Source organism: Chlorocebus sabaeus, chromosome 17 (genome assembly GCF_047675955.1).
Source record: "Chlorocebus sabaeus isolate Y175 chromosome 17, mChlSab1.0.hap1, whole genome shotgun sequence".
Classification (NCBI taxonomy): Eukaryota; Metazoa; Chordata; class Mammalia; order Primates; family Cercopithecidae; genus Chlorocebus; species Chlorocebus sabaeus.
Window position 1 is genome coordinate 1,987,087 of NC_132920.1, and position 27,383 is coordinate 2,014,469.

Below are 27,383 nucleotides of genomic sequence, written 5' to 3' on the forward strand. Positions count from 1 at the left end.
GATAATAAGCTTTAAAAAACTAACTTAGGAATAAGTTTGCCACCTTGACTGTATGAAATGCCACTAAATTGAAAATGGAATCTGGATGGCTCTAAAATAATTGAATCTATGCTGGTTATAAATCCTGGAATCTTTTACTTGGGAATCCAAGGTTTAAATACAATGACAGTTAAGAGGAAAAGTTTTATTATTATGAATATTTTTCTTTGACTTTTATAAACTCTACAGATCAACAGAAATCCCTTATTCAAGTAAAAAATTAACAAAAAATGAATGCTTTGAAAATTAAAACTTTTAACTTTTTTTCTGCTACAGGAGGAATTTGTGCTGTGCTTGGGATACTACAATACTGTCTTTTAAAGATACATTTTTAAAACGTTCACATTTTATACTCTAAGTCATCTACATTTAACCACTATTTTTACATTATCAACTCTCATTTAGCATACATTTAGTACAGCAGTCAATAATGGTCTATTATTATACAAATCAAATATGTGTTTTAAACTTAACTACTTCTCCAAACAGCTACTTCCCCTTCCCCACAAAAAAAGCATCAATTCATTAAACAGAAATTTCTGGAAAGTTGTACTTAAGTGAAAGCTACAGTATTAAGAAGCTTAGTTTTCATAATCACACTCTATATAGTCAATATAGTTAGGGCATGAAATAGGTTTGTTTGTATTTTTCCCTGGTGAGCAATTTTGGGGCACAACAAGTTCTACTATAATTGTCTGTAAATTATAATAAATATCAAAGCTAAATGTAGAAAATTAACACTGACTCCTTAATTTATTTACATGCCTCAGAATCATTTCATGGAAATTCATGTATATTTATTTACCTGTAAGAAAACTCAGCAAATCAACTTATTCATTCAGATTTCTATTTTATAGAAAATATTCACATACTAATTTCCTCTAGATAAGATATTCCCACATTAACAGTATGACCAAGGCTTATACAGCACTCAACTTTAATTTGTACTTTCAGACAAAATAGAATATAATGCCTTTTCCATCCCAGAATTTCCACTATTCTGCATTAAGTTTTTAAAAAGGCGTAAGATAACTTTATATAAAGATTTTAAATATTTCTTGAGAAAACCATTATATGCTAATATCTGACAACTGTTTCTTCCGGAAAAGTTTGATTTTTAAAAGAAACTCAACTTTTCATCCTTAGGTTTTATTAACACTGATGTTTTCATTAGACACAACATGCAATTTATATTAATAAGCACACCACCACTTAAAAACAAATCGGACAATCATGAAATTTTGGGGTTGTAGGAGATCTTGGAGAACATACGACATAACTCTTTCCTATTTCCCAAAACCTCACATCCTATTTTACAGATGGGAAAACTGAGGCCCAGAGAGGTTATGTGTCTTCCTTACAAGTTTATTTTACATTATTATAAAAATTCTGACAAGATTAATTCCTTTAATTTCTCAACACAAAGAAAAAGTACCGTGTGTTAGTTAGAATTTAGCAGGTTTTATATTTTAATATACCAATCAAAAATATAAATCAATGAGGCTTAAATCACAGAATTACAATTAAAATTGGGTTAAAGAAATGTAAATAAATTGTTAATATAGTGAAATTGTCATTTCATGTGTCAACCCTGTAGTTATCTTTTGGATTTATTACAAATTCCTGAGAGATAAATAATGTCTAAGTTTTCATAAGGTGGCCAACATCTGTGTTCTAATATCCTATACATTACGACAATTAATATTTTTATCATTATACTGATGTTTCAGTAAGATACCTGTATATGCAACCAACTATTTTATTTTATTTTATTTTATTTTATTTTATAAAGCTCTACTAGAAAGGTCTAAAGTCACAATACAATGAAAATCAACTACAAATTATTTCATGAAATATGTTACATGTGGCGACAAACATATGCCTTTAAGTGTGATTAATACAAATGGAAGACTATTAATAAAAACTAAATGACAGCAACAAAATCTGTATCACTGACAAGTCAAGATAGTACACATAGCATCAGATCATAGAGCTGATGTTAAAAAAAACTCAAACAAGTGATAGGGGCACTACACAAAATGTCATGTGCTAACATCTGGAATTAAGATTACTTATAGTGGAGAAAATAAAACGTCCCCGAAAAGTGAAGGCACGCATTAAATCTTGGCACTCTTTTTATAGTTGTTTTACACATAGAAATGTAATTCTTAGGAAGAACTAATTTCGCTAAAAGTTACACTTGTACTAGTATTTTCTGTAAGAATGCAAGAAAATGAGTAAGATTAGTCAAAACTCTGTTAACGTCTATGTTATTATGAAAGATATCGCAATTTTTCTATTAAACATTTCATGTGCCTATGACCTGACATTACTGAGATTTCTTTTTTTTAAAAAGTGAGTATTTAAGTGTGAAAATTTTACTAAAAAGTTTTTACTGAAAGTACTAATTTAGTATGTAATTTATGTGACATTATAAAAAACAAGTTTTTACTGGCTAGGAACTAAAAATCTCTGACCAGATAAGGGTTTAACCAAGATGTTTCTGTTGTAGTTAAAATACATCTTTTCCCAAGTGATGGAACTTGGGAAAGTTCTTAAGAAATTATTTCATAAGTAGCATGGTAGAAAACACTTAAAAAAAAAAAGAGAGAGAGAGAGAGAAAATAAAAAACGAAATTTCAGTAAAGCTTTTAAGAAGAAAAAACACAAGAAAAAGGGACAAACTAATATTTCACACATTGGAAATCTAGTAACTGCTTTATGGATTAGTCTCTGGATCCTGTGCCAACAGAGTTGCACCACCAAGACTCATCATCATATAAGATGGTTCAACCTGATAAGTGGAATCCCCAGTTAGAAACTGAGAGAAAGAGAAAAGAACCTCCCACAAAATGAGAGAAAGTGTATCAAATCTATCTGAAATCATTCCTCAAGAAATATAAACTATGAGCAATACATTTATGAACGTATGTGTTTATCTAAAATAAAGACATAACCTGTAGAAAAAAGGCAATTAAATTTAGCGCCAAAATTGAACTTTAAGGCATTTATATTACATACATTTTCCCACTACCTATTAACACTTCACTGAAAAACAATGGCCACAAGAGAAAATATACTTCGTGATTACATGCAATCATCTATCAATTTAAATAATTTTAAAAGTCTATATATTTAAATATTTTACATCAGATAAAAGAAAGGACAATTTGGACATAAAGGAAAATCTAAGTATCATAAGCACAAAACTTTGGAACTTTAATCTCAAACAACAGTGTGCGCTCTAGTTTATTAATCAACAGGAATGCTACCTAATTAACTATGTTAAAGTTAATGTAATTAAGAAAGACAAACAAGGCAAGTATTACTTAAGCTATTATTATACTATACTGGAAATTTTTCAGATATCTAAGATTTTGTAAGATGTAGTCACGTAAACAAATGTAAAGCCATTATAAATTAAAATTGTTTATAAAATGCCAATAAAACACTGAAGTCCCCTATAATTCATACAAAATCTATTTTTAGAGTTTAAAAAGGGCATCAAAAACTATAAAGTGTATCATTTTTAAAAGCCCATTTAAAAATTATAAGCAAATTGAAAAACATGTTATTAATTATCCAACATTTAATTATTCATGCAAAATATTTATAAAATATTGTCAAGGAAAATAAATGTTCTAGTGCTACTGATACGAAGAAAATTAATATACTGGTTTTTTTAAAAAGTTTTAAAACAATATTCTTCAGTTAGTAAGCAACACAAATCACTTAGATTTGCCTGCCTGAGACATGATTCTTTTGAAACCAAGCAATTGAAGGAAATGGTGTTGCAATACTGTCCTTTTAATGAAAACCGTGGCAGTGAAAAGGTCACATAAATAATCTGTACGATGTTATTCCATTAAGAAAGTCACAGTCTAAATCTAAGGACTGCCAAAGAGGGGCTAAAAGTGTAAAAGAAAAAGTATGCAGTCACCTGCAAAACAAAAAAAAGTTGTTTTTAAATAACCTTTTAATCTAACAGCCATTTGTTATCTCAAAAATGACTTATAAAGAAATGTTTATGTAATTGTGACTAATTCAACCATCTTATACCCTGGTTTTAAGAAACATGTGATAATGAAAGTTCAACTTATAAAATTCCATTTAATTAATTAAATTAAAAATTCACAAAATTGCAGGATTATGTGTTTAGACATCAGAATTTTCTTTGTTCTTGTTTTCAAACCACCTACACTACTAAAAATATTAGGGTAACACAGATAATATCTGTGCATACAAACTAAAGTTAACACAGTAGACTGCTTAAAACAGAAAAACTACATATATATCTTCTTTTCCTACTGATATGACAGAGTGTAACCAATTAATCATTAATAAGTAACAAGCAGCAGCCAGAATATGTTTTATGCTTCATTAAAACAACTTTGAGGCCCATTACAGTACACAGCAAACGATGCTGGAAACCACCTTATACCCTTGCAAACCACATTCCCTTCTAACCTCATTTGGTGGAAGCAGCTAGAGGGTGAATGGCAATATACTCTCAAGTAAGCTTTTATTAAGTATGAGAAATAAATTATATTAAGTGTTATTTTTTGAACTCAGAAATGAGGGAAGGGGTTGTTAAGATATCAAATTTGCTAAGAAAATAATTATGTGAGAAATAAGTTGCTGTCACAAGAGAGACTTGCCAGATACTGCTTTTAAGCACGTTGTTATACACACCTTTAGAATAAATTCTGTGACCCAGAGATTAGTCTGTGGTACTAAAATTCGTGAGAGTAGACCAGAAAAAAAATAGAGGGTAGGAGAAATGTTTTCCTAAACAACGTTAGCATTACTCTAGTGGCATTAAGCCCTTATTTCGTTTATAATTAGTAAGACACTGAGGTATGGGATTGTTAAGGACATGTTATAAATTGCTTTTCTGTAACTCACTTCTGAATCTCAGTTTCTACTAAATATGATTCTACTTCATTAGATCCTCATGACTGTGATCTCACCAAATGCAATTCTAAAACTTGAAAATTACCTTGGAAATTTGTGAGAAGCCACAGAAAGGTCCTCGGAAGCATGCACATATTAAATATTAATTATAATGATGACTGTCATCTTTTATAGTGATTATGTCACTATTTAGGAATGCTAATTAAGACATAAAATGACTTGTTAATAGCAAATGCATTCTTAAGCAATATATTTGTACTTGTGCACTTAACAGCAAATCCAGCATGGGGACTGAACCATAATAGACTACAGTTCTATTTTCTAAAATGCTGACATTTGAGCAAATGTTCCCATGGAATGTTTGCCTGATTCGTGGACTGACATTTCCTCTTTGTAACTTGCTTAACTAAAAAGGAGACATGCAGGCCAAACTCCACAGTGCCCGCAGGCAGCAGGCTATTGCTTGCCGCTGCAACTTGTGCGTGGTTTCTCTTTTACTTCCCTCTTGCCCTACTGCCCCCTCAGCCCTTCACTGTCTCTTTATTTTGACATGCATATTATCTTAGCTGATTTCAATCATCTTACAGGAGTGGATGACATACCTTAAAAGATTAAGCTTTCCCACCTGGGATTTGTCCAGAAATTCAGTGTATTACAGCTTCCCAGAGCCTTCTTCATTCTCCTATATTCTTGTGTTATCAATAGTAGCTTTCTTTCTTATTTTATGTTTAAGTACGAGACACAGGCAGCTATGCTGATGGAGTCAGTTTGTACTGTCACTCATCTTTCATTATAACTGCAAGGTTCACTTCCTTTGTCTAATTCTTTGCTGCCATCTATGTGTATAAAAGGGCACAACATTCTTAAACACACCAGAAACTTCCTCTGTTTCAAAAACAATCATGTCTCTAATCTAGAAGGATGAAGAAGGAAGCTTTAGGAATTACTTGCTTCCCTACTCAAATGTAAAGCTTACTGGGAATTTCCATTTCTTTCTCTGTGAAGCAAATTTATAAAACTGAAAAATGACTGAAGGTACATTATTTAACATATTATTATTGAACATACCAACAGATTTTTTCCATTATTGCTGTTGATAAATTTTAATCTGGAAAATCTGATGAACTTATGCTTGAAACAGTTGAAATTTTAAGTCACTTAAGTAAATAATTCCAATAAGATAAATTAATTTTTGCTAAATTGCAATCTAAATATCTTGCCAAATGATAGATCACTAAACCAAAACACTTTCATAATATTTAATATAAAGCAAATGCAAAGCAAACAGATAAAAAATTATTTACACATATTATTTAAACAACCAATAACTCAAATATTGTGACATAGCAATCAACTAACCTCTGTCAAATATTCAAACACTTCTTCTCTAGGGAAGATGGAGAAATCTATCAGACCACAGAAAAGAGCCTCTCAGCCTCCACTTTAGGACTGACTATACTGGCTCTGAATTGTCCTAAGATATGTTAGTGTCAAACAAATAGAAAGGCACTCCAGTGTGAGCCATATGGGAATGTTAAACAAAAAAAAATCCTGTCCCCTATACCATTTAACAATTAATGCATGCAATCAGGGTAAAGACTGGTTATTTACCATCAGTACTAACAATATGGGTTGACAGTCTTGAAGAATGTCCCTAAAAGGTTTATTTTGTCAATACTACTAATTTCTAAAAGATTTTGCTGTTATATATTAAAAAAATAAAAACCTGGCACCAACGAAATATATGGAATGGGAGTAGAAAGGAAACTCAGGAAAAGGTTTTTTTACCCTGATACACAAAACAACATAAGAAGTTAGAAACTACTGCCTCTTCTCTATCAAATCCCATTTAGAATAACTGCATAATGGCTATCAACACAATATTCCTCTTCTCTGGTAAACAGTTCGTTTTAATTAACAACACTAGAACCATACACAAGTTGAGCTAATTTTTCAGGGTGCAGTATTTTCTAAAGAATTAGTCTTCTAATGATAAACTTAACAGAGTTTTAACATGCCAAACCAAGACTTGAGGCATAGTTTCCTATAAATGAAGCAAGTTTAAATTCATTGTGGATTACATTTTAAATTAACATTTCCAAACTATGAACATATTATGTCACTTTTTAAAAAGTAAAAGTGATACCTACTAATCACTCATCTTCGATGTTAGACATTTTTCAAAAAAATAGAAATTTGATACATTAAAACCATTTTCATATGATTTATTTCTTGCTGGCACTAGTAAGGTATCCAATTAATGATTTACAGTAGAAAGTACCAGAAAAAATTCTTACGCATTAAATTTTTTGAACTAGAAAAGGTTTCATTTTATTTTACCATACCAACTTTAAGGATCCAACTTTAACAAAGCAAATTTTATAAACTCCACTTATATGTAAGGATAAAGTAGAAATCATATTTAATATCAAGCTTTACTATGTATTTTAAAAGAGGTATTAAGTTCAATTTTTTAAAATATACAGACAAATTTTGGGGCTGGGGAGATACATTATGGTATTAAACAAAGTATCATTTATGTCTTCACCTTAATTTATGTAAATTACATGCTGTAATTTAATTAAGAATCCTGGCCAGGCGAGGTGGCTCATACCTGTAATCCCACAGCACTTTGGGAGGCCAAGGCAGGTGCATCATCTAAGGTTAGGAGTTCGAGACCAGCCTGGCCAACATGATGAACCCCATCTCTACTAAAAACATAAAAATTATCCAGGTGTGGTGGTGGGCGCCTGTAATACCAGCTACTGAGGCAGGAGAATTGCTTGAACTCAGGCAACAGAGGTTGCAGTGAGCCGACACAGTGCCACTGCACTCCAGCCTGGGCAACAGAGCGAGACTCTGTCTCAAAAAGAAAAAGAAAAGAAAGAAAAAAGAAAAAAGAAAGAAGAAAAGAAAAGAAAAGTTTTACTCACAATATATTTACTAGCTTACTCTTTGCCCACCATTTTTATAAATAGCATCTAGAAATTAATATTATGGTAAATATGTACAGTTAGCTAGTTGCATTAATTTTAGCTTAATATATATAAAATAATGTTGCAATACTAAAATAATGCTACTTTGGATTTTATTTAGTAAACAAGCCACTATTTATAAATACATTAAGGGTAAAAAACCCAATAAGCATACCTTTGTGTGGTCTACTAATTAATTATGAGCAAAATTCCAAACATTATTAGCTGTTATCAAAATTACAATACCACCTAGATCTAATAAAACAGAACAATCTGTTTGAACAGGGAGAGGAGAGCTTTCATAGAGTGTTCTCTCTCATATAAATTCTTAATGGACTATAAAGGACTTTTTAAGTGGTTTTAGATTTGAATTCAATTGCTCAAATCTACAACAGGCTTCCAAGAATTTGAGCCAGATGACACACAGGCACCCAGTAACAGCATACACTCCTGCCTACCCTGATAAATACAAAGTCAAAAATGCTCAACTTCTTCCTGAGAACCATGGGAATAAACTCGTCATATTTAAAATAGTAGCATTTATTCATTATAAACCTAAACATGAAATTATAAAATGAAAAAGGTTTTGTATTGCAATTTCGCCCTGTAACAAACAAAAGTGGCTACGAACTGTATTAAGTATCACGGAGGCTGTGTCCACACAGGTAAAGGGGCAACAGGACTGATCAGAAAGAAATGGGAGCTTACAGAACAAAAACAAACAAAACCATAATGTTACTTGGCCATAGAGGTTTGTTCCACCCACACCATCTATCCACAGAGATTGAAAGCATCCAGTCTTTGCTCCAAGCACCTACTCACTTTATCTGTAAGAGAGCTAATTCTTCTAGACGCAAAATGCACTACAGTATGCATGGATATTAGGTCTAAATGCAAACATACCTTATTAATCCTCAGGCTTTCAAAGTTATACTCACTGCTCTAAGCATTCTGCTTATAAGGAATCTTTATTATTTGAACATTCATAATCTGCTAACAAACAAGTGATTTGTGTTGCTCTGAGCACATCTAATAAATACATATGACAAGATAACAATGAATTTTAAAACTCATAATATCATAATAGGCTATATCGATTCATAAGTCTACTAAGCAAAATAAGTTATCTTCAGAGACCTAATATGGAGTTACAGTTTGTGTATACTAATACATGGACAAAAATGTATTTTCAGTACTAAAGCAGAAATATTTATCTTTAAATCTTAGAAAACAGGTTAATTCACATTATACTTATATAACTGACTTGACAATTTCATTTAAAAATAAGTGTACGAATAGGAACAAGCTGCTCATTCTAACAACGTCTTCATTAAGAAATTGTAGCAATTATTATTTGCCTCCCATAGCTTTTAGGGAAACTTACAAACCACCATGGTGTAGATATTCAAAATTTTAAATTTTATATTGAATTAAATTGTACTACCCTAACCAAAAAGGTGATTATCATTCCTGATGAGTTAGTACTGTGGATTTCTGTTTTCCATATATATTAATTTTATGTTAGTATCACTGATGTGCTAACACTGCACCTGGCATTGTTGAATTTGGGGATCTTCTAGCTATTCAAATACTCTTTCATATGGTATTAATTATAACCAGTTCCCTCCAACAAGGAAAGAACAATGTTTTAAACTCAAACCTACCGCACCAAAACTTCATTTCACTGTAGTAAACAGTGGGAATGACAAGAGAGGTCGAATATAAAGCATCAGAGTCCTGTGGTATCTTCCCCTCATAGTTCAACAATACTGCCCGCCTCGGTCTTCTGAGCTTAGCAGCATGACAGGAAGACTGAGTGGCACCATATCTGGGGTTGGAGGCTAGGTAGCGTGTGGCTGCTTATCAACTGCAAGTCCAGGTGGGCACCTGTGAAATAAGCGCTTAAGTTGGCTCTGTGCTAAAATCTCTGCCACCTGAGAATTCTAGCGCCCATCTGTTAAAAAGCAAAGGATCCAAAACATCACTTTTTCCTTGAGAATATGTCATAACAAGTTAACATTCTGGTGGCAGGAAATACAGTTATTTGAATGGGGAAGACATTCTTGCAATCATTTCGAACAGCAGCTAAGGCAAATGACAGGCCTCCATCCCAGGCAGAAACAGCAAAGACGATATGTTGACCATGTAACCTGAGCCCACCCATTTCTCCACATAATTTGCCTCAAGTTAGACTGAACTGTGAGCAGGCAGCACACTGGGACTGAAGGGAAGGAGGACACATAGAGGCCAACGTGCATTTCCTTTCCCCCGTGCCCACTGCATTCACTGCTTGCCTACTTCATCAGGACTTGGGATGGTGAGGGTCCAATCCCAGGAGAGGTATTATTGGAGATAGGATGGTCAGGGGGCCTTACTGAGAAGCTGATGCTTAAGTTCGAGTGTAGTTAAGGGAATGAGACAAGTAGATATCTAGGGAAAAAGAGTTACAGTCAAGTCCACATACATAGGACCACAGGTAGAATCATGTCTTAAGGAAACACAGCCTAAGGCATGTGCTTGCTGCACGGATGAGAAAACAGATGCATAAAAAGGCTAAGTGCCCTCTCAGGGTTGTGTAGTGAGCATGTGATGTGACCAGGATTTTAAGCCACAGAGAAGTCCAAGACGCAAGGTCTGGTGTGGACCCTGGAAGTTTTAGAGTGTGTCCCAGGAACTGTGATGTGCACCCCTGATTTGATAACCTTGCCTGGATAGTTTCTTATGAGAACATTCCTCTCTTCTGCCCCATGGCAGTCGTCTATTCCAGTAGCGGCCATAACGTCTCCCCCTGCATCCTCTGGGCACAGGGCCTGGTAAACCGCCGATGGCTGTATTCACACGTGTTAACTCACTGAATGCTAATATGCAATTGTATGGGCCACAGGCCAGGCCCTCACACAAGTTTAAGGATGTTCTAACAGTTTCTCTTTACTTCTAACAGCAATAGCTATGCTCCCTGCCTACTCCTTACTTTCCTGCTCTACTGACACCTCCCTATGAGGCTCCCCAGGGTCCAAAATAAATAAATGAATGAGCAAGAACACAGAAGAACAGTCCCTCTCTGCTGTTTGCTCTGGGTTTTTAATAGGTTACCCCTATCCTTACTATAATTACACAGTAAAGGACCATGCTGTTGCAATTTTGTTTTGTTCTATAATTGGGTTAGTCAGGCACTAACCAGATGTTCAACTACAGACTCCCTCCCTTCCCCAACCACCCTTCCCCACCATCATGCAATTCTCCCAATGTATTTGTTCGCCCACCCCCTTCCCTCAATTAGAACAGCCCCAAGAGGTTCAGGCTTCCTGGGGATGACTATGGGGGCAGCTATTAAGGTATGGATTTCAACTCTCAGAACCACCAGGAAAATGTCTCTGGAGACGACAGTTTTTTAGCTTAGGTAATTCAGTTGCTTGGGCCCTTTCCCAGGGGCCACAGATTTAATTCCCATGACTATTTTTATTCCCACCTCCATTCCTTTAATTAGCTTTTCTGTCTCATCCCTCCTCGATTCTAACTCGGTGCCAGGTCACTACCTGGGCCCCTTGACTCACAATCAACTCTGCTTCCTGATTGGCGTCCCAAGCTTAAAGTCCCGTGAGGAGGAGCGTTTAGACTCAACCCCTTGGGGCTTCTACAGTCAGAGTCTGCTAACTTGTCCCACACAACTGTGAGAAGAAATCTCAGCTCCTGCCACATGGTCAGGCCCCAGGCACTCATGCCTCCTAGCAGTCCTGAAACAAAATTAAACAAATAACTTACACAGAGACTTGAAAAGGAAAGTAATACAGATATTTAAAGGGTTAGAAAAGGAATAGAAAGTACGGAGTTACTCAATCTGAGTAACAGAAAGTGGAAGAAAGACATACTCATGGTTTGTAACACTGAGAAATAATTTGAAAATCCTTTTCAAAACTAAAAAAAAAGACTAAGTGACTTTCTGTCTCCACTGAAGACACATTCCACGATGGAGTAACTGTCGTTTCTTTGAGAAAAATCAAGGCAATTCCAACATGGCACTGTGAGACAAAGGAAAGAAATACTGCACCAGGTTCACTGTAGAAAGATCTCACCAACACCACTACTTTGAAAATGACATTAAGATTATTAAAGAAGCTGCAAGAAATGGGGGACAAATCGAAAATCAGGACAGCAATTAAACAATTAAGAAACACTATTACACAGCAAAAAATACACAAACCAACCAACCACACAACCACAACAAAAAAGCAGTTTCCCAAAACGTTTTCTCCATCAAATGGGCAGGACTACAAATTGGATAATTTGTTCCTACTTGGATGATGTCATCATGCTAGGTTTAACTTCTTTTAATAACTAGTACATTTCAGTCATCTCTCACTTTCTCCCACATAAGATCAAACCAGCCTTTCAATGACCTACTTCATGAGTCATAATTTTTCTGTTTATGATTCAGAAAAATGTCTTCAGTCAGTATTTCCCAGACTGCTGTGGGTTTATTCCAAGAACCAATTTCATCTTCATTGGTTTCCTACAGGAAACCAGACCAACTTCCTATTATTTTATTTTCCTTACTTTTAGCATACCCTAGCCCACATCAAATTAACTGGAAGTGACAGTGATAGGAGACTTTACTCTGTACAAACAGAAGCCAACACAAACAATACCCAGTCTAGAAGTCACAGATTCACATTAAATGCAAATATGTGCTAATATTAGAATCTTTTTTCAAAATAATACCAAACCAAATAACAAGAAATTTAATTAATCTTATGGCAAACATTACACTATCAGAAGTAACTTTTTTGTCTGAATATATCTATGAATACAATAAATTCTACAAAGCTGATTAATATAGAGAAATTAACTATAAGAAACAAAATACGTATTTTTTTCATCCTAATTCCTTCCCTAACAAGCTACTAGAAAAAAAGCAAACAACTGCAACCCACCATGGAGAGCCTTGGAGAGGTGAGGGAGCACAGCAGCATGCCGCCAGCAAGGCAGGTGAGCAGTCTGTGCTCACACAGCGCCATCATCCCAAGCCCCTTCCCCACGCCTGCTCTGGCCATGACTAAGCCTGCCCACACATCACAGCATAAACAGTGGTACGGAACAAGGGATTTCGAAGGACATTCTAAGAGGCACTTGTACTCATACTAAGTACTCGAGAAGTATTTATTATCTCAGACTACGTACTATTCAGAAAAAGAGGTTTCTGAATATCAAGAACTTTGATACAAACATATATCAAATTCTCTTTCCATTCTTATAATTTCTGACTGCAGACATAGTTTTGGGCTTTAAAAGCTCATTAAGTCATTAACTAGTAAGTAACAGGATTATTTTACATCAAACTCAAAAACCTATACATTAAAAGGAGAAGGTATAAGAAGACAGGATTTAAGGAACACATTCTATATGGATAAATCAAGAAACCTGAAACACAAGAACAAGGGTTCTCAAAGTGTGGTTCCCAGACCAGGGACAGCATCATCTGGACACAACCTAAAAATGCAAGTTCTAAGACCCCACCCTAGACCTAAAGAATCAAGGATTCTGAAGACAGGCCTGACAACCCACACATGATGCTGCAAGCTTCATCTATCATATCCTCTCTTGTCCCTCTACATAAAAATTTCTGGAACAAATGCATTCAACTTGCATTTCCCTTATAACCTCTCAACTTCTAAACCCCCGGAACACTGGCCAAGTTTGTCTGTCGTATCACTAAAATGTTCCTTTAAAAAGTAACAAATCCTTGCTGGCCTAACTGGCAAGGCCGGTGACTCTTCCTGGTCCTCATTCTCCTGGCCTCATCCCCTCTTGCTTACACTGACCTAATTTCTTGACTGCCATGGCACAATCCCACCCTCTGCCCCCTCGACTTCTGTCATCAGCCCTGCTCATCCTCATCCCACCCTCTCACTGTCAGCACGTTTCCAAGATTCACTCTCATCCTCATCCCACCCTCTCACTGTCAGCACGTTTCCAAGATTCACTCTTCAGTCCTCTACCCATCTTTCTCCAGTTACCACTTGGCATCATTAAGACTTCAAGAGCTGGCCGGGCGCGGTGGCTCACGCCTGGAATCCCAGCACTACGGGAGGCCGAGGTGGGCGGATCACGAGGTCAGGAGATCGAGACCATCTTGGCTAACACGGTGAAACCCCGTCTCTATTAAAAATATAAAAAATTAGCCGGGAATGGTGGCGGGCGCCTGTAGTCCCAGCTACTGAGGCTGAGGCAGGAGAATGGCGTGAACCCGGGCGGCGGAGCTTGCAGTGAGCCGAGATCGCGCCACTGCACTCCAGCCTGGGCGACAGAGCGAGACTACGTCTCAAAAAAAAAAAAAAAAAAAAAAGATTTCAAGAGCTGAATATACACCCCTGTACCCTAGATCTCTCTCAAAACTCACAGCATATTTTAAGCTACTTTATAATCTGCTTCCCTTGAATGTCCTTCAAGTAATGGCAGTAAAATGTTTCCAAAAGGCAACTTCTTTCTCCAATCCCACTCCAAAAGTTTCTCCTTGAATGTCGGTTTCTAGTACTGGTTCCACTGACCATCTGGTCCCCTGGGCACTGGAGCCCCGGGTTTCCCTCTTCTCTAGTGACCACATCAGTGCATACTGGAGTCAGTTCCACCTGGCATCCTGTTTCATTCCTCACTCCCACCCCCATTTCTAGTGACACCATTCTCATCCAGCAACTTCCTACCTCTTCTTAAGCCCTACCTCTAGACTTTTACCTCTAAACGTCATCACTGACTATATCTCCCCCCATTCAAAACATGGGTAGGCTGCCCAGGCACAGCCCAACTTCCTACCTGGCCTTACCTCACATTTCTCCTCATATTGGTTCTGCTCAGCTCATCTCGAATGTTCATGATGATGCAAACATGTCCCAAGTTTTCTCACTTCTCTTTGCCCCATATTACCACCCCCATTTCAACTATTAGTTTCCCAGTATGTCTGTAATTGTCCTCCCTATACCTCAACACTACAGCCAGTGTCAATTCCACCTTGCACTATTCATAATAGTCTCAGACGGAAGTTCTCTCTTACCCTCCTCTAAAGAATCAGACATTTGTGCGAATCACCCCTACTAAAGTTGAAACCCCCACAGCAGAAGTGTATCTGACACATCTTTTTGTGCTGTACTGTGCATGATACCTTGCATGAGGTATGCACTCAATAAATATTTGTTGGAAGACTAAGTGACCTTACAAACCAAAATTCTCACTAAGAGTACCATTTCTGCCCATTAACTAACCGTTAAGAAAAGTAGCCAAAATACAATAAAAACAGATAAACTTCACATGCGTAGCAATGTAGAGGGAATCAACTCAAATCGCCTATGATTTCTATTACGTACCGTACAACCACACCAGAATGATAACAAAACACTATCATGATCACTAAAACTAAGAAAACCAACTATAACATATTTCTGAACTATAAATATGTTTTGGAGAAAGGAAACAATCAGCCCATTTAATACTAAAATGACAAGGGGAAGGTCTTCTATAAATAAACCTTTATAAACATTTTCTGCATCTTTGATTACAATTTTTAGCTCCTACAGGTGATAAAATGTCTATGATTACAAAGGAAACTTCTTAATCTAAAGGAAACTGAATAACGGAATGTTCATTCCAAAACATTCTGTTTTGTCTGGAAGATACTCTCATGGCTGGTCAGGAAGGTCAAGAAGTAGCCAGATGAATTATAATGTGGAAGATAGACTGACTACCTCAATTAGGGAAAAATAAAGCCTTCATTCCTGGAATGATAAAAAGTCACCGCTTCTCTATAGGAAAGAAGGGATGTAATTTCTCAAGCACAGTATGCATGAAAGACTTTCCCAACTGAAACAACACACGGAGAATCATTTAGAAAAATAGCTCTGCTGTAACCTAAAGACCCTGACACCTTTCACAGACTTTGGTGAAAGTCTGAATATAGAACAGAATCATCACAGATTAAGAAAAGAAAAATGTTTTTTCATAGACAACACAGATATGAGGTATCTTTATTCATCAATATGTAGCCATCCTTCAAGGTTAACATTTGAAAGAGATATGTATAATGAAGACTGACAATCAGTTATAAGATTGAGTTTATTGCTATGTTTCTCTATGTTCTCCACTTGGTTTCATTTTATCTAGTTCACGATTTCTTCCTTCAACAAGCAGAAGTATATAGAATAGGCATTTAGCTTCCATTCTATGCAAAATTAGGATACAGAAAAATAGCCAATCACCTAAGAAAAACTTTCTGAGATAAGAGTCCTGTACTTGTTCATTAAATAGCAACAACAACAACAAAAAAGATACTCACAGATTTTCTGGACTTTTGGGGGGCTTTTATAACTTAAGAGTTACTTGCTTTTATTTCTAAGGTCCACTAACCATCCTGACTGAACAAGTATCTAAATAGAACTCCTATCATTCGTGGCTTCAGATTTCACTTATTCATGTGAGCAGGAGGACACAGCAACAAAAACTTGAATTAAGCAGATCACTAGAACCCTAAGGATGGGCCTGTGATGTTTACCGTGATTCCTTCCACAGTGCGAATAGAGGGGAAATTCCATATTGGCTATATCACACTGAGGAGGAGGGAGACTAAAAAGCTTTCTTCCAATGATTTTCACTATTCACAATTAAAAAGTTAATTCAGCTAATTTTAACATATTATTGGGACTCAAAAATATTCTCTCAGCCAGTAATTCAGTCACTACCAAAAACTGATATTAAAATAAAGGTTTTACTTAGTTATATCTTCCAACATTTTAACAAAACATTTAATTCACAATCTGTTATCTGAAATGGCAGAAAACACATCCATGGGGCTCACGGCTACAGGGAACAACCCAAAATAAACAAATACTGCTATTTCAATATTAGTGGTAAGGTTTTATTATATTGTTCAATAAAAGACAAGAGACTTTTAAAAAATCTATGAGTACTTCAATTAGGATTAATACTCAAACTAACACTGACAATTCAACTTGAAGACTAAGACCGGTGATTATATTACTGTACTGAGAAGCAACAGACACAAGTAAAATACAGAACACCACAGAAACATAGCCAGAGAAATCATAATGAAAAGGCTTACTTTGACGTGGCTCTGGGCTCCAAGGTTGTAGATCTCCGTGGGCTTTACTTCATTAATGATCTTCACAAGGCAGGTACTGTCAGTGAGATCGCCATAGTGCAACTTCATGTCTTCAGGATACAAAAACATACCATTAGATAGAGAAAAGCAACATAAACTCAATTTTTTAAAATATCAAAATTGAAATGCATATTTGGAAAGTCTGAAAACCAGGGTCAAAATGGAAATGCTGTACTGATGGTTCTGGAGTAGCAGAACATAACTGTAATCTTTAACCTAAATAATAGAAAGAGAGCTACATAATGCCTATGTCTGTAAAAGATTTTGGTAGTAAACTCAGAGAAACTTTTTTTAAAGCATAGTATCATGAACATACTATACAATAACATATCTTAGGGCTCCAGGTGGTTGTAAGATGTGTTCTGTAAGAATGAGATTCAAAAAAAGAAAACATTGTGATAACATGTATACCATCTAAAGAAATCTATAACACTGATGATGATGAAGACGACTCTATTTTCTTTAGACACTTTTATCTAGTAATTTTTAAGTACCTTATAAACATCAATCCGTAGGCCCTGCATGAATGCCTGATGTGGTGACATAACTGGTTAAAGGACAACTAGCCTATTTGATCTCCTAAATCTAAACAGATCCTTACACTGACTTCATTATACAAGAATTTGACACACGTGGAAGGGTGATTTACTAACCTGATATTGTCATCATTTTTACAAAATATTGATCTACATCTAGATCCAATGGCAGGCCTGTTCTGACCTTTGCACAAAAACAATGAGTTTCAAAGACAATGCACTTAATGACTTAAAGTGAAAAGCCTTTTACTGGAGACTACTGCACCATCTTCCTGATGCTGTCACTATCTATACAAGTAACCCAAACCTTCAAATATGCAGGGATTGAGGGGTGAACACAAAACCACATATGGTTTACAAGCTGAGTGTATTGTCTTTGCTGGCTGGAAAAACTGGCCACATAATGCAGGCTGAACTTGGAGTTAAAATCCCTGTGTCCTGGTGCCAGCTCTGCCTTCTTCACAGTGTGCAACCTCAGAAAATTCACAACCTCTCTATCTCCATTTCCTCAACTATAAAATGCTCTCTGGGTCTCCCCATCCACCTCAGGAGTTGCCATAAGTTCAAACAAGAAAACATTCGGCTTGTGCTATATAAACTATACAGCTACATACAGACAAATTAACAAAAGCAGCAAAACAACTGCAAATACTGACGATGACAGTAATTTGGAACATTTTGATTGCCATTTATTTGGGCCTATCTTCACAAATCATTTTTAAAAATAATTAAATGTACAAAGATTGTTTAAGTTGATTAAATTGGATCAAATATAAAAAGTGGGTCAGTGCACTGTCAGTACGGAACTGCTCTTACTTGAAGGAATAAGGACACCTGCAGAGGGGTGATCAAAGGCATGCCCTTCCTTGGCCTCTCTAAGCCATCTACTCCACAGCCTTCTAACAGCCAAACCACCAGGACACTATGGCCTAGGGCAGTGAGCAGAGAAGATTTTCAACACATGTAAATCGTATTCAGTGCAGTGATTCATGCGTAAATAACTGTGACTTGTTGGGCACTGACAAAAACGATACTTGAAAACACCTTATCTGAATATAGGAACATCTGAAAATACATTATAGAAAGAGATTCTAGAAAAAGAAAATCACTTACTTCCTTCAATGTGAGCCTGGGGATTCTTATACAGATGCTCAATTCGACCCGTATTAAATGAACTGGACCGCCGTACAATTCCATGGACCTGAGTTTTTACAGTGTGGAAAGATAAATGTGCAATGAAGACTAATAAACAACTTCTTTAGCTAATGTTTAGCTTTATGAAAAAAATGATTTCTAAGCATCATTTTAAATTATTAGAAATAGTCCCACTGCTTACTTTCTCCCCAACCACTGTCCACCAGCTACCAACATCCTACCTCTGTCTTTCCCCAGTGATTTTACTGCCAATCTCAACAAACGTAATCAGGTAATTATGTGACTTCATGCTTAGTTGTAGATACTCAAACATCTCCTTTTCCAAACACACACACTTACAGCCTAACTGCTGACAAAAATATCTCTTGCATTTGAAACTGAAGACAGACCATGCGAGGCCATATCGGTAAAACGGCGTTTGTGGCCTGCTTAACACAGAGCACAAGGCCATCACATCTTCTCAGTGTCCTCAGAGCTTGCATTTTGCATCTACTGTATGTATTTCTGGAGCCACAGACATAATCAGAGAGCAGATGTTATTAGGCAGCTAAGTAGAAAAGACAGAAAGCTAAAGAGCATGGGTAAGAAACAACATTTATGTACTACTCGATCTAAGACCTAAAGAAAATTCAAACGAAGAGAGGATTTTTAAAATTTTTTTCTCTTGACTTAACCATAGGTGGGGGGCAGGGTGAAAGTTGGTAGAACAGGAATGTAATGCACACTTGCCTGATACCATAGGTGGGGGCGGGGTGAAGGTTGGTAGAACAGGAATGTAATGCACACTTGCCTGATACCATAGGTGGGGGCGGGGTGAAGGTTGGTAGAACAGGAATGTAATGCACACTTGCCTGATACCATAGGTGGGGGCGGGGTGAAGGTTGGTAGAACAGGAATGTAATGCACACTTGCCTGATACTATAGGTGGGGGCGGGGTGAAGGTTGGTAGAACAGGAATGTAATGCACACTTGCCTGATACTAAAGAAAAGACTATTTGTGTACAAAACACAGGAGAAATTGTTCCAGACCTGGTCCCACTTCCTTCTCATGTCAAGATTGCTCCCTTTGTGCTGCCAATGCTAACACCAGCTTATGTCACCAGCTGCCCTAGTTCCAGTTCTACTGGTGGCAGTTTTAATCCTTGACTTATTTTAGAAGTGTTCCTTCTTATGTTGAAAAGTTCATTTGCAGCTGAATATACTTCTATATTTTAACTCAATCGTTTCTATTTCAAACCAAAATTAATCCTTGGTATGACCAAATATTCCAAATTTGGAGGTAAATTATAAGAATATAAGACTTTCTTTCAAACAGAAAGAACTGTCATCATTTTAAATGGCATACATGAGAAATTGACTTCTGCGAAAGATACAACACACCCACAATTAATATTTCTGTTGGTGAGCTGCTTTGGGAGAAAAGCACTCATCAACATTATTTTCCAAAAGAACGAAACCCAAGAGAAGTTGGTAAACATGAAAATATTTTGGGAAAGGAACTTCACAAACTTGGTTGACATTTGAGGAGGCAAACATTCAACCCTAGGAAGCATTAAATTGAGATCTGGCTATACATATCTACTTCCTAATTTAGACGTGGAGAAAACACCAGTATTAAGCTTATCTGTTCTACTTCATGATCTCCAGTTTTTCAGGTTGCTAGTTAATTGTAAAGTTGAACTGCTCAACAAACTCAATTTTAACAAAAAGTATGTATTTCACATATATACTTATACATAGCAAAACCTGTGTTTACTATCAAAGTTACTTCTGAAATAGATTTCTCAGATGTAAATTCTGTTTTATTAAATAGAAAAGAATGTCTATGTTCTAAAAACAGTAATTTAACTTAGACAGTGAAAAGAATAACAATAGTGTTATTTAGGCTATCTTCTCTGGATTGCTGGATTCTGGGGAAGTCACATATTCCAGCAGCCCAAAATATAGAGAGATGCCATTTATTAATATGTATTCATTACATATAAATATAAAAAGCTTTGACAAAAATATGAAATGATTTTGATGCATTCCATGTAAAATGCAGACAACCACATGAAGTCACAGCCAATCACAACCAAGACTTTACTGTCATGTTAAAAATCAAAAGCATTAAGCACTGGTTGCTTTTTTTTTTCAAATCAAGGGTTTTAATTTCCTCTAACTCCCACCATTTGGTATGTGTGCACACGGAAAGAAAGGCCGGCCAAATGCTTAATCCATGACGGCAGGTATTATTCTAAGAACCAATGAAAGCTAGGTCTGTCTGCTTCTGAGACAGGTGAAACACAGACTTCAACACAAGCCAAAATGTGTGCAAACTGCATCATCTAGTTAAGAATTTGAGATTAGCGGCTTTCTCTTTACAGAAGGGATGTAGATAGAGCTTTTTGTTTGTTTTTATAAGGATTTTGGGAGAAAAAGATATGAGGTATTAGGAACCAAACTGAAAAGATAAAAGAGCTGAATTTGGCTTTATATAAACTTAATCAAAATCATTACAAAATTACAGTAGTTCAGACACAAAATATAATTCTGAAACACTGAGGTCTTATAATAAATGAAAATGAGTTTTTTGACAAATTTCATGTCCCACTTAACAAGGTGATAAAAAGAAAAATTTCAAGTTCTTTCCATTTAAAACAAAGTTGGTTTAACTTCAAAATCCACAGTCAGATCAGGAAAATAACAGAAATGCTTTATTATTTATTAATTATGATCAAGAAAATGGAAAATTATTATCACTGAATTTCAAATTCTTAGTGTCTAGATTTCTCTTGGAGGCAAGGATGACTCCCAGGGATGGTTAATGTCACTCACCTTTTGAAAAGTACAGATTATTTAAGTAATATCAATAGTTAACACTTACACAGCAATGATCATGTACTAGACACTGTTCTCTGTATTAAATGACTTAATCATCACAACAACCCTACTATAATAATACTGGTCCCATTCCATGAATGAGGACTTTGCCTAAGATAACACAGCTAGTAAGCGGCAATGTTAAAGAACATAGACTTGGTCAACCCTGCCAACACTCAGTATAGTTTCAAAATGAAATCCATAAAAGCTTCGCCTTTTTTCTAATCAAAGTATAAAGGCTTCTGGGATAACAACCCAGAGGAAAAATAGTTGAAGGATTCTCATAGATTAAGAAAGTATAGCAACTCCATGTTCTAACAAAAAATCTCCCAGAGATAACAACCCGACTATCCCTACATCCATTTCTTTTCTATGCTGATCCTTCATGTCACAATTTACCTATTCTTTATTTTAAATTCTGATACATTGTGTTGTAGCTGTTACTGAGTTATTCAATATAGATTTGTTATATAGTCCCAGATTTTAGCTTTTAAAGGGTTCAACATTGTCTTTACTTCTCTGGTTTTCCTCTGTACTTACTGCAAAATGGGTACAAAAGTGTGTTGTTGGTTTATCTGCTAACAGTGGTGCTGGAAACACACTTGGAACTAGAACGCGCTTTCATAAAAAGCTTCATTTCTGTCAATCCTCCGTTTTCCCTTGTGACAGGAAGAAATGCAAACAGCTCCAGCATCCTAGGCAACAGAGCATGCCTGCTACTCAGGAATGCTGATAAACGAATCCAACTAAAGAGCCGATTGATTAAAGATCCGTGTCCACTGGCTTGTCCACATTAGACCCCATGTCACTCTGCCAGCTCCGTATCAATAAGCCCATGAGTCTCACAGAACTCCACTGGGCTAAGCATTTTCCACGTACTGTCTTATCTAATCTCCGCAACCACCTCCGGAGATAGGTGTGCTTATCACCCCATTTACAGAAAAGGCAACTAAGTTTCAGAGGGGACGAGTGACTTGCACAGGGTCACGGAGCCTGCAAGTGGCAGAGGAAGAGTGAGACACAGGTGTCCAGTGCCCAGTCTGAGGCTCCTTTGCCACAGCGAGCTAACCACCTTGTCCACCCCTCTGGCTCTGTACTGACAACAGGGATAAAGGAGAATGATCCTCTGCACTTCAGCAATGTGTAGAATTAAGTGTATAAAGTATCAAAGAGTGATTGTCCATAAAACCCAACAATTTTTGGGTTTCTTCATTATGAGATGACACCTATAAGTAATAAAGAATGAATGACTGTTACATCCATTCTCCTTATGCTCTCCTTAACATTTAATCCTGAGCAAAATTCAAGCAACAACATTAAAAACTGTCATTTTAAACTTCTAAATTGAGGCTTTTCTCAGTGAGAAGTAACCCTTCACTTTTTCACTTCAAACGGTTCATTCAGAGATGTGGATTTCAGTGGCCACATTTGATGGCGAGGCCCCACGGCTTCAGGAATCTAAATGTGCGTGAGGTGATACAAAGTGATTAACCATAACTAATCAGTCTGTTAGTATACGCTATTGCTTTTCAAGTCATCCGCAAATGCCTATTTTTGCTTTAAGGCTAGCTAAGTTATTTGTACTTTCATTTTGCTTTTCTAATGGGAGAAAAAGTAAAGGAGTGCGTCTAACTGCGCTACATGAATTCCATACACAGGGTTTGTTTTTGCCTACACCACCCATCATCACGACCCCACCAACCTAGCCCTGCCCTCCTCCACACTCCCCTCCAGGTGGCTGTGGCCTCTCCACATTGCCCATGCTTCCCAGTTTCAAAATGCACAATTGGCCTTACCACTGCTAACCAACCAGTGTGCCTTGCTTTTCTAGAAAGAACAACTCAGCCTCAGCATCATGCCCCTTCTTCACAGGGCTGATCTGTTCCTGGTGTACCTTCTGCCGTCCCTAAGAAGGTTGTTTCCAACTGTCCTGACCTTTGGAATATACCTCACACAAAGGCTAGATTCAAAACAATACGTAACCCAGAGAAGCAAGGCCTCACGGATCTAAAACGTCTTAGGGTACCTCGTTCAACTTCATCATATGATTCAATCAATCACCTGATCTCATCTAAACCTTTAGTTGTGATGGTTTCTCTATCCGTAGTACCCAGGCAAGCAATGTCACACTGACTGGGGTCATGTTAGAAAGAACAATTCCCAGAGCCCTGAACCAGCCTTCTGTGTCTTAACAGGGCCTGATTCTGATGCACACTAAAGCTGGAGAGCCTGACGTCTCTAAGAATCCAAAATTGTTGATGTTGACCACGACCACTGCCCCCCACCCCAAGTTCACACGTAATAAAATACGTCCCTCTCTCATCCTACTTCATGCAATCTACTAATCCTATTCTTTTACTCATGGCCTTCAAAAATCAGGGATGCCACTGATAAATCAGGAAATTTTCCAATGCAGCCAATTTGAAAAATTACTCTAACATTTACTTCGACATAAGCATAAAAACATAAAGCCTGTGCCACCATCAGATTCCTCTTAATGGTTTATTCTCCAATTACACCAATCTCTTGAAATTGAGGACAGCAGCCTATTAAAATTGAATACAGTACGGATAAACACACTTACAGTCCCACAATATGCAGACAGCTCACATTTCCCCGGACTAGGAAGAGAATTAATTTCTGATTATGCTTTGTGGCTGTGTACTTTCCCGCTATAGTGTCAACCATGATCCCTTCCATGAGTTTACGGATCTCTCTCTCCTAAACCTGTTTTCTCTCTCAACCATTGTTTCAGTGATAAATTCCTCCCATTAACTATGATTTGCCAAGTGGGCCTTCTATTGTCTTTTTGTATCAGAATAAAATCTGCTCTTACAATTTCAAATACCGCAAAAACATCTGCAGCTTATCAGGCAGTCCTAGGCTCTTGTTACATCTATTTGCAAATCTCTCATCCTTCTTGTCTTCTGAAGTCTGCTAGTTCCTTAACAAGGGACACCTAAACAGAGATCTGCTTCTCTGCCTTTTCGAGTAACACTAACAGTACCACATGCTTGAGAATGGTTACCATCTACACATCCAAACTCGCTCTGTCACTGTCACTGGGTCTACTATCACTGCAGGGCACAGCCGTGCTCCCTCCTCCTCTGGACTAGACAGAGGCGCTGCCTGTTAACACCACCCTCACCTCCAGTTTCAGCCCACCTTGTCCCCGGAAGAGCGAATCCCAACACAGGCGCTGCCTGTTAACACCACCCTCACCTCCAGTCTCAGCCCACCTTGTCCCCGGAAGAGCGAATCCCAACACAGGCGCTGCCTGTTACCACCACCCTCACCTCCAGTCTCAGCCCACCTTGTCCCCGGAACAGCGAATCCCAACACAGGCGCTGCCTGTTACCACCACCCTCACCTCCAGTCTCAGCCCACCTTGTCCCGGAAAGAGCGAATCCCAACACTCATGTGGTTTTGAGCATCACTTCTGACATGCCACCTCACTCAAAATTCTTTCCTGTTGTGTTTCCATTTGCCCAAATTACACTCTTCACAAGTGCAGCGATTTCTGCTCCAGCTAGCTCCTTTCCTAGGTTCACTCAATACACAACAACATCACTAATTCCTCTCTAGCCACCAAACATCTCTCAGCTGGTCCCAAACATCTGAAACACAGTATGGGCATCTCTCTGCCAAGCTATTCCTTTTAATAAATATTCAGGGCCGGGCGCGGTGGCTCAAGCCTGTAATCCCAGCACTTTGGGAGGCCGAGACGGGCGGATCACGAGGTCAGGAGATCGAGACCATCCTGGCTAACACGGTGAAACCCCGTCTCTACTAAAAATACAAAAAAAAAAAAAAAAAACTAGCCGGGCGTAGTGGCGGGCGCCTGTAGTCCCAGCTACTCAGGAGGCTGAGGCAGGAGAATGGCATAAACCTGGGAGGCGGAGCTTGCAGTGAGCTGAGATCTGGCCACTGCACTCCACCCTGGGCGACAGAGCAAGACTCCGTCTCAAAAAAAAAAAAAAAAAAAAAAAATAGATATTCAGGCCTTAGGTTAATCTAGCCTGAATAAATATAGGTCTTTCTCTAAAACCAACACTTTGTACTACACATAACCTACTCTAAAAGTCTCTGCTCTGTAGAATTTGTATTTCTTTCTCGATTATTATAGCAACTTATGCATATGGACATATATATGCACATGTACTTTCATAATTCCATTTGTTTTATTTTGATATAATTAAAAAATGTAGCATTAGCTATTAGAAAAGGGTACAGAAGGTGCTAAACACATCTACTGTTACTTCTCCAAGTCTAAAAGTCAAGGCTCTCAGATTATGAGTTAAAAGAAATTAACTTTTTTTCTTCAAATAATGTTGGCATTTAGATGCCAAATTCTTTCCTGTTGTGTTTCCATTTGCCCAAATTACACATTTTTAAAACAATGTACCAACAATTAGAATAAACAGACAATCCTAAATTATTAATGTAAACATTCATAAAGCAGATCAGAGCATATGGGCCACTGTAAAGGTTTTTTTTTTTCTGTTATAGCATGAATTTATATACATGTATATATCTGAAAAACGTTCTTTAAAAAATTAAGTTGTACATACTTAGCACATCAAAATTAATATATAAAACTATTGTTTCTTTTAAAGTAAAGAGAAATAGTGAAGACAACGACAAAAGCAGCAAACCTAAAAGTTTCAGCTCCATAAAATATATGGTTGCCTTTTAGAAAGGAAAACCTCCAGGTATAAATTTTTCATTCGTTTGCCAACGATCAGCTTGGTTTTTATTGCTCTCTGTAATTTCTGAATTAAGTGACTTCACCGTGAGTAAGACTTTCTTATGAAACACATTACATCATAAATTAACCCGAATAATGTTACAGCTTCAGCTTGCACAGGCTGCTGCGTTATCGGAGAATGTGGGAAGTGTGCACCACAGCTGAACACTGTGAGTGCAGGGGAGCCACCAGTGCTCACCAGCAGATAAACAGCACAATGGGTTGGCAGGCTCACAAGCCCAAAGACACATTCTTCCCTGGATTCTGATTTGTTATCTGCGTTTCAGTGGAAAACACACTCAGGAGGACGGCAGCAGAGGAAGCATGTGGCCACTGCATGCGAGCAATCCCTCCAGCCTGTGCCTGCTTCCCATTGAGTCACCCACCTCATAGCCTTTCTCCAGCAGGAACTCAGCCAGGTAGGAACCATCCTGGGAAGAAAGGAAAAATTGCAAAACGTCAGTCTTATAGTGGTATAGAAAGGTGGTCGAGACAAAGAGTTTTGAGAAAAGCATTTAAAAGGCTACCTATAATGTCGATAAATACCACATAGTGTTCCACTATACACAAAGCATTTTCACAAACAGTATTCATTTGAGCTCCACAGAAGACAGAGGATGAAAATGAAATCCAGGAAAGTGATAAGCATCAACAGACAGCATGAAGTTCCAGAATCAGATGGATTTGGGTTTAGGTTTTGCCACTTACTAGTTGTGTGAAACATGCAAAATATGGGGGCAGAATGCCTTGGTATCATAGCAACATAAAGAAATCTTAATAATTCTGGGGGGTTGTTAAAAAAGATCATCGGGGGCCAGGTGCAGTGGCTCACACCTGTAATCCCAGTACTTTGGGAGGTCAAGGCAGGAGGATCACTTGCATTCAAGAGTTGGAGACTAGCCTGAGCAACACAGTGAGACCCTACTACTATTAAAACAAAACAAAACAAAAAATTGGTGGAGACGGGGTCTCACTATGTTGCCCAGGCTGGT

General features: G+C 37.2%; 1 protein-coding gene across 2 annotated transcripts in view; it reads right to left on the minus strand.

Annotated features, from left to right (window-relative positions):
* Positions 1-27,383, minus strand: part of GMDS (GDP-mannose 4,6-dehydratase) — a 629,552-nt gene that overhangs the window by 481,852 nt on the left and 120,317 nt on the right. For both annotated transcript variants that reach the window (XM_007973861.3, XM_007973862.3), the window contains 3 exons: positions 26,778-26,822; positions 18,741-18,828; positions 17,032-17,141 (listed from right to left, as the gene is read on the minus strand). In XM_007973861.3, coding sequence (XP_007972052.1) covers positions 17,032-17,141; positions 18,741-18,828; positions 26,778-26,822 — 243 coding nt within the window. The remainder of the gene's footprint in view (positions 1-17,031; positions 17,142-18,740; positions 18,829-26,777; positions 26,823-27,383) is intronic.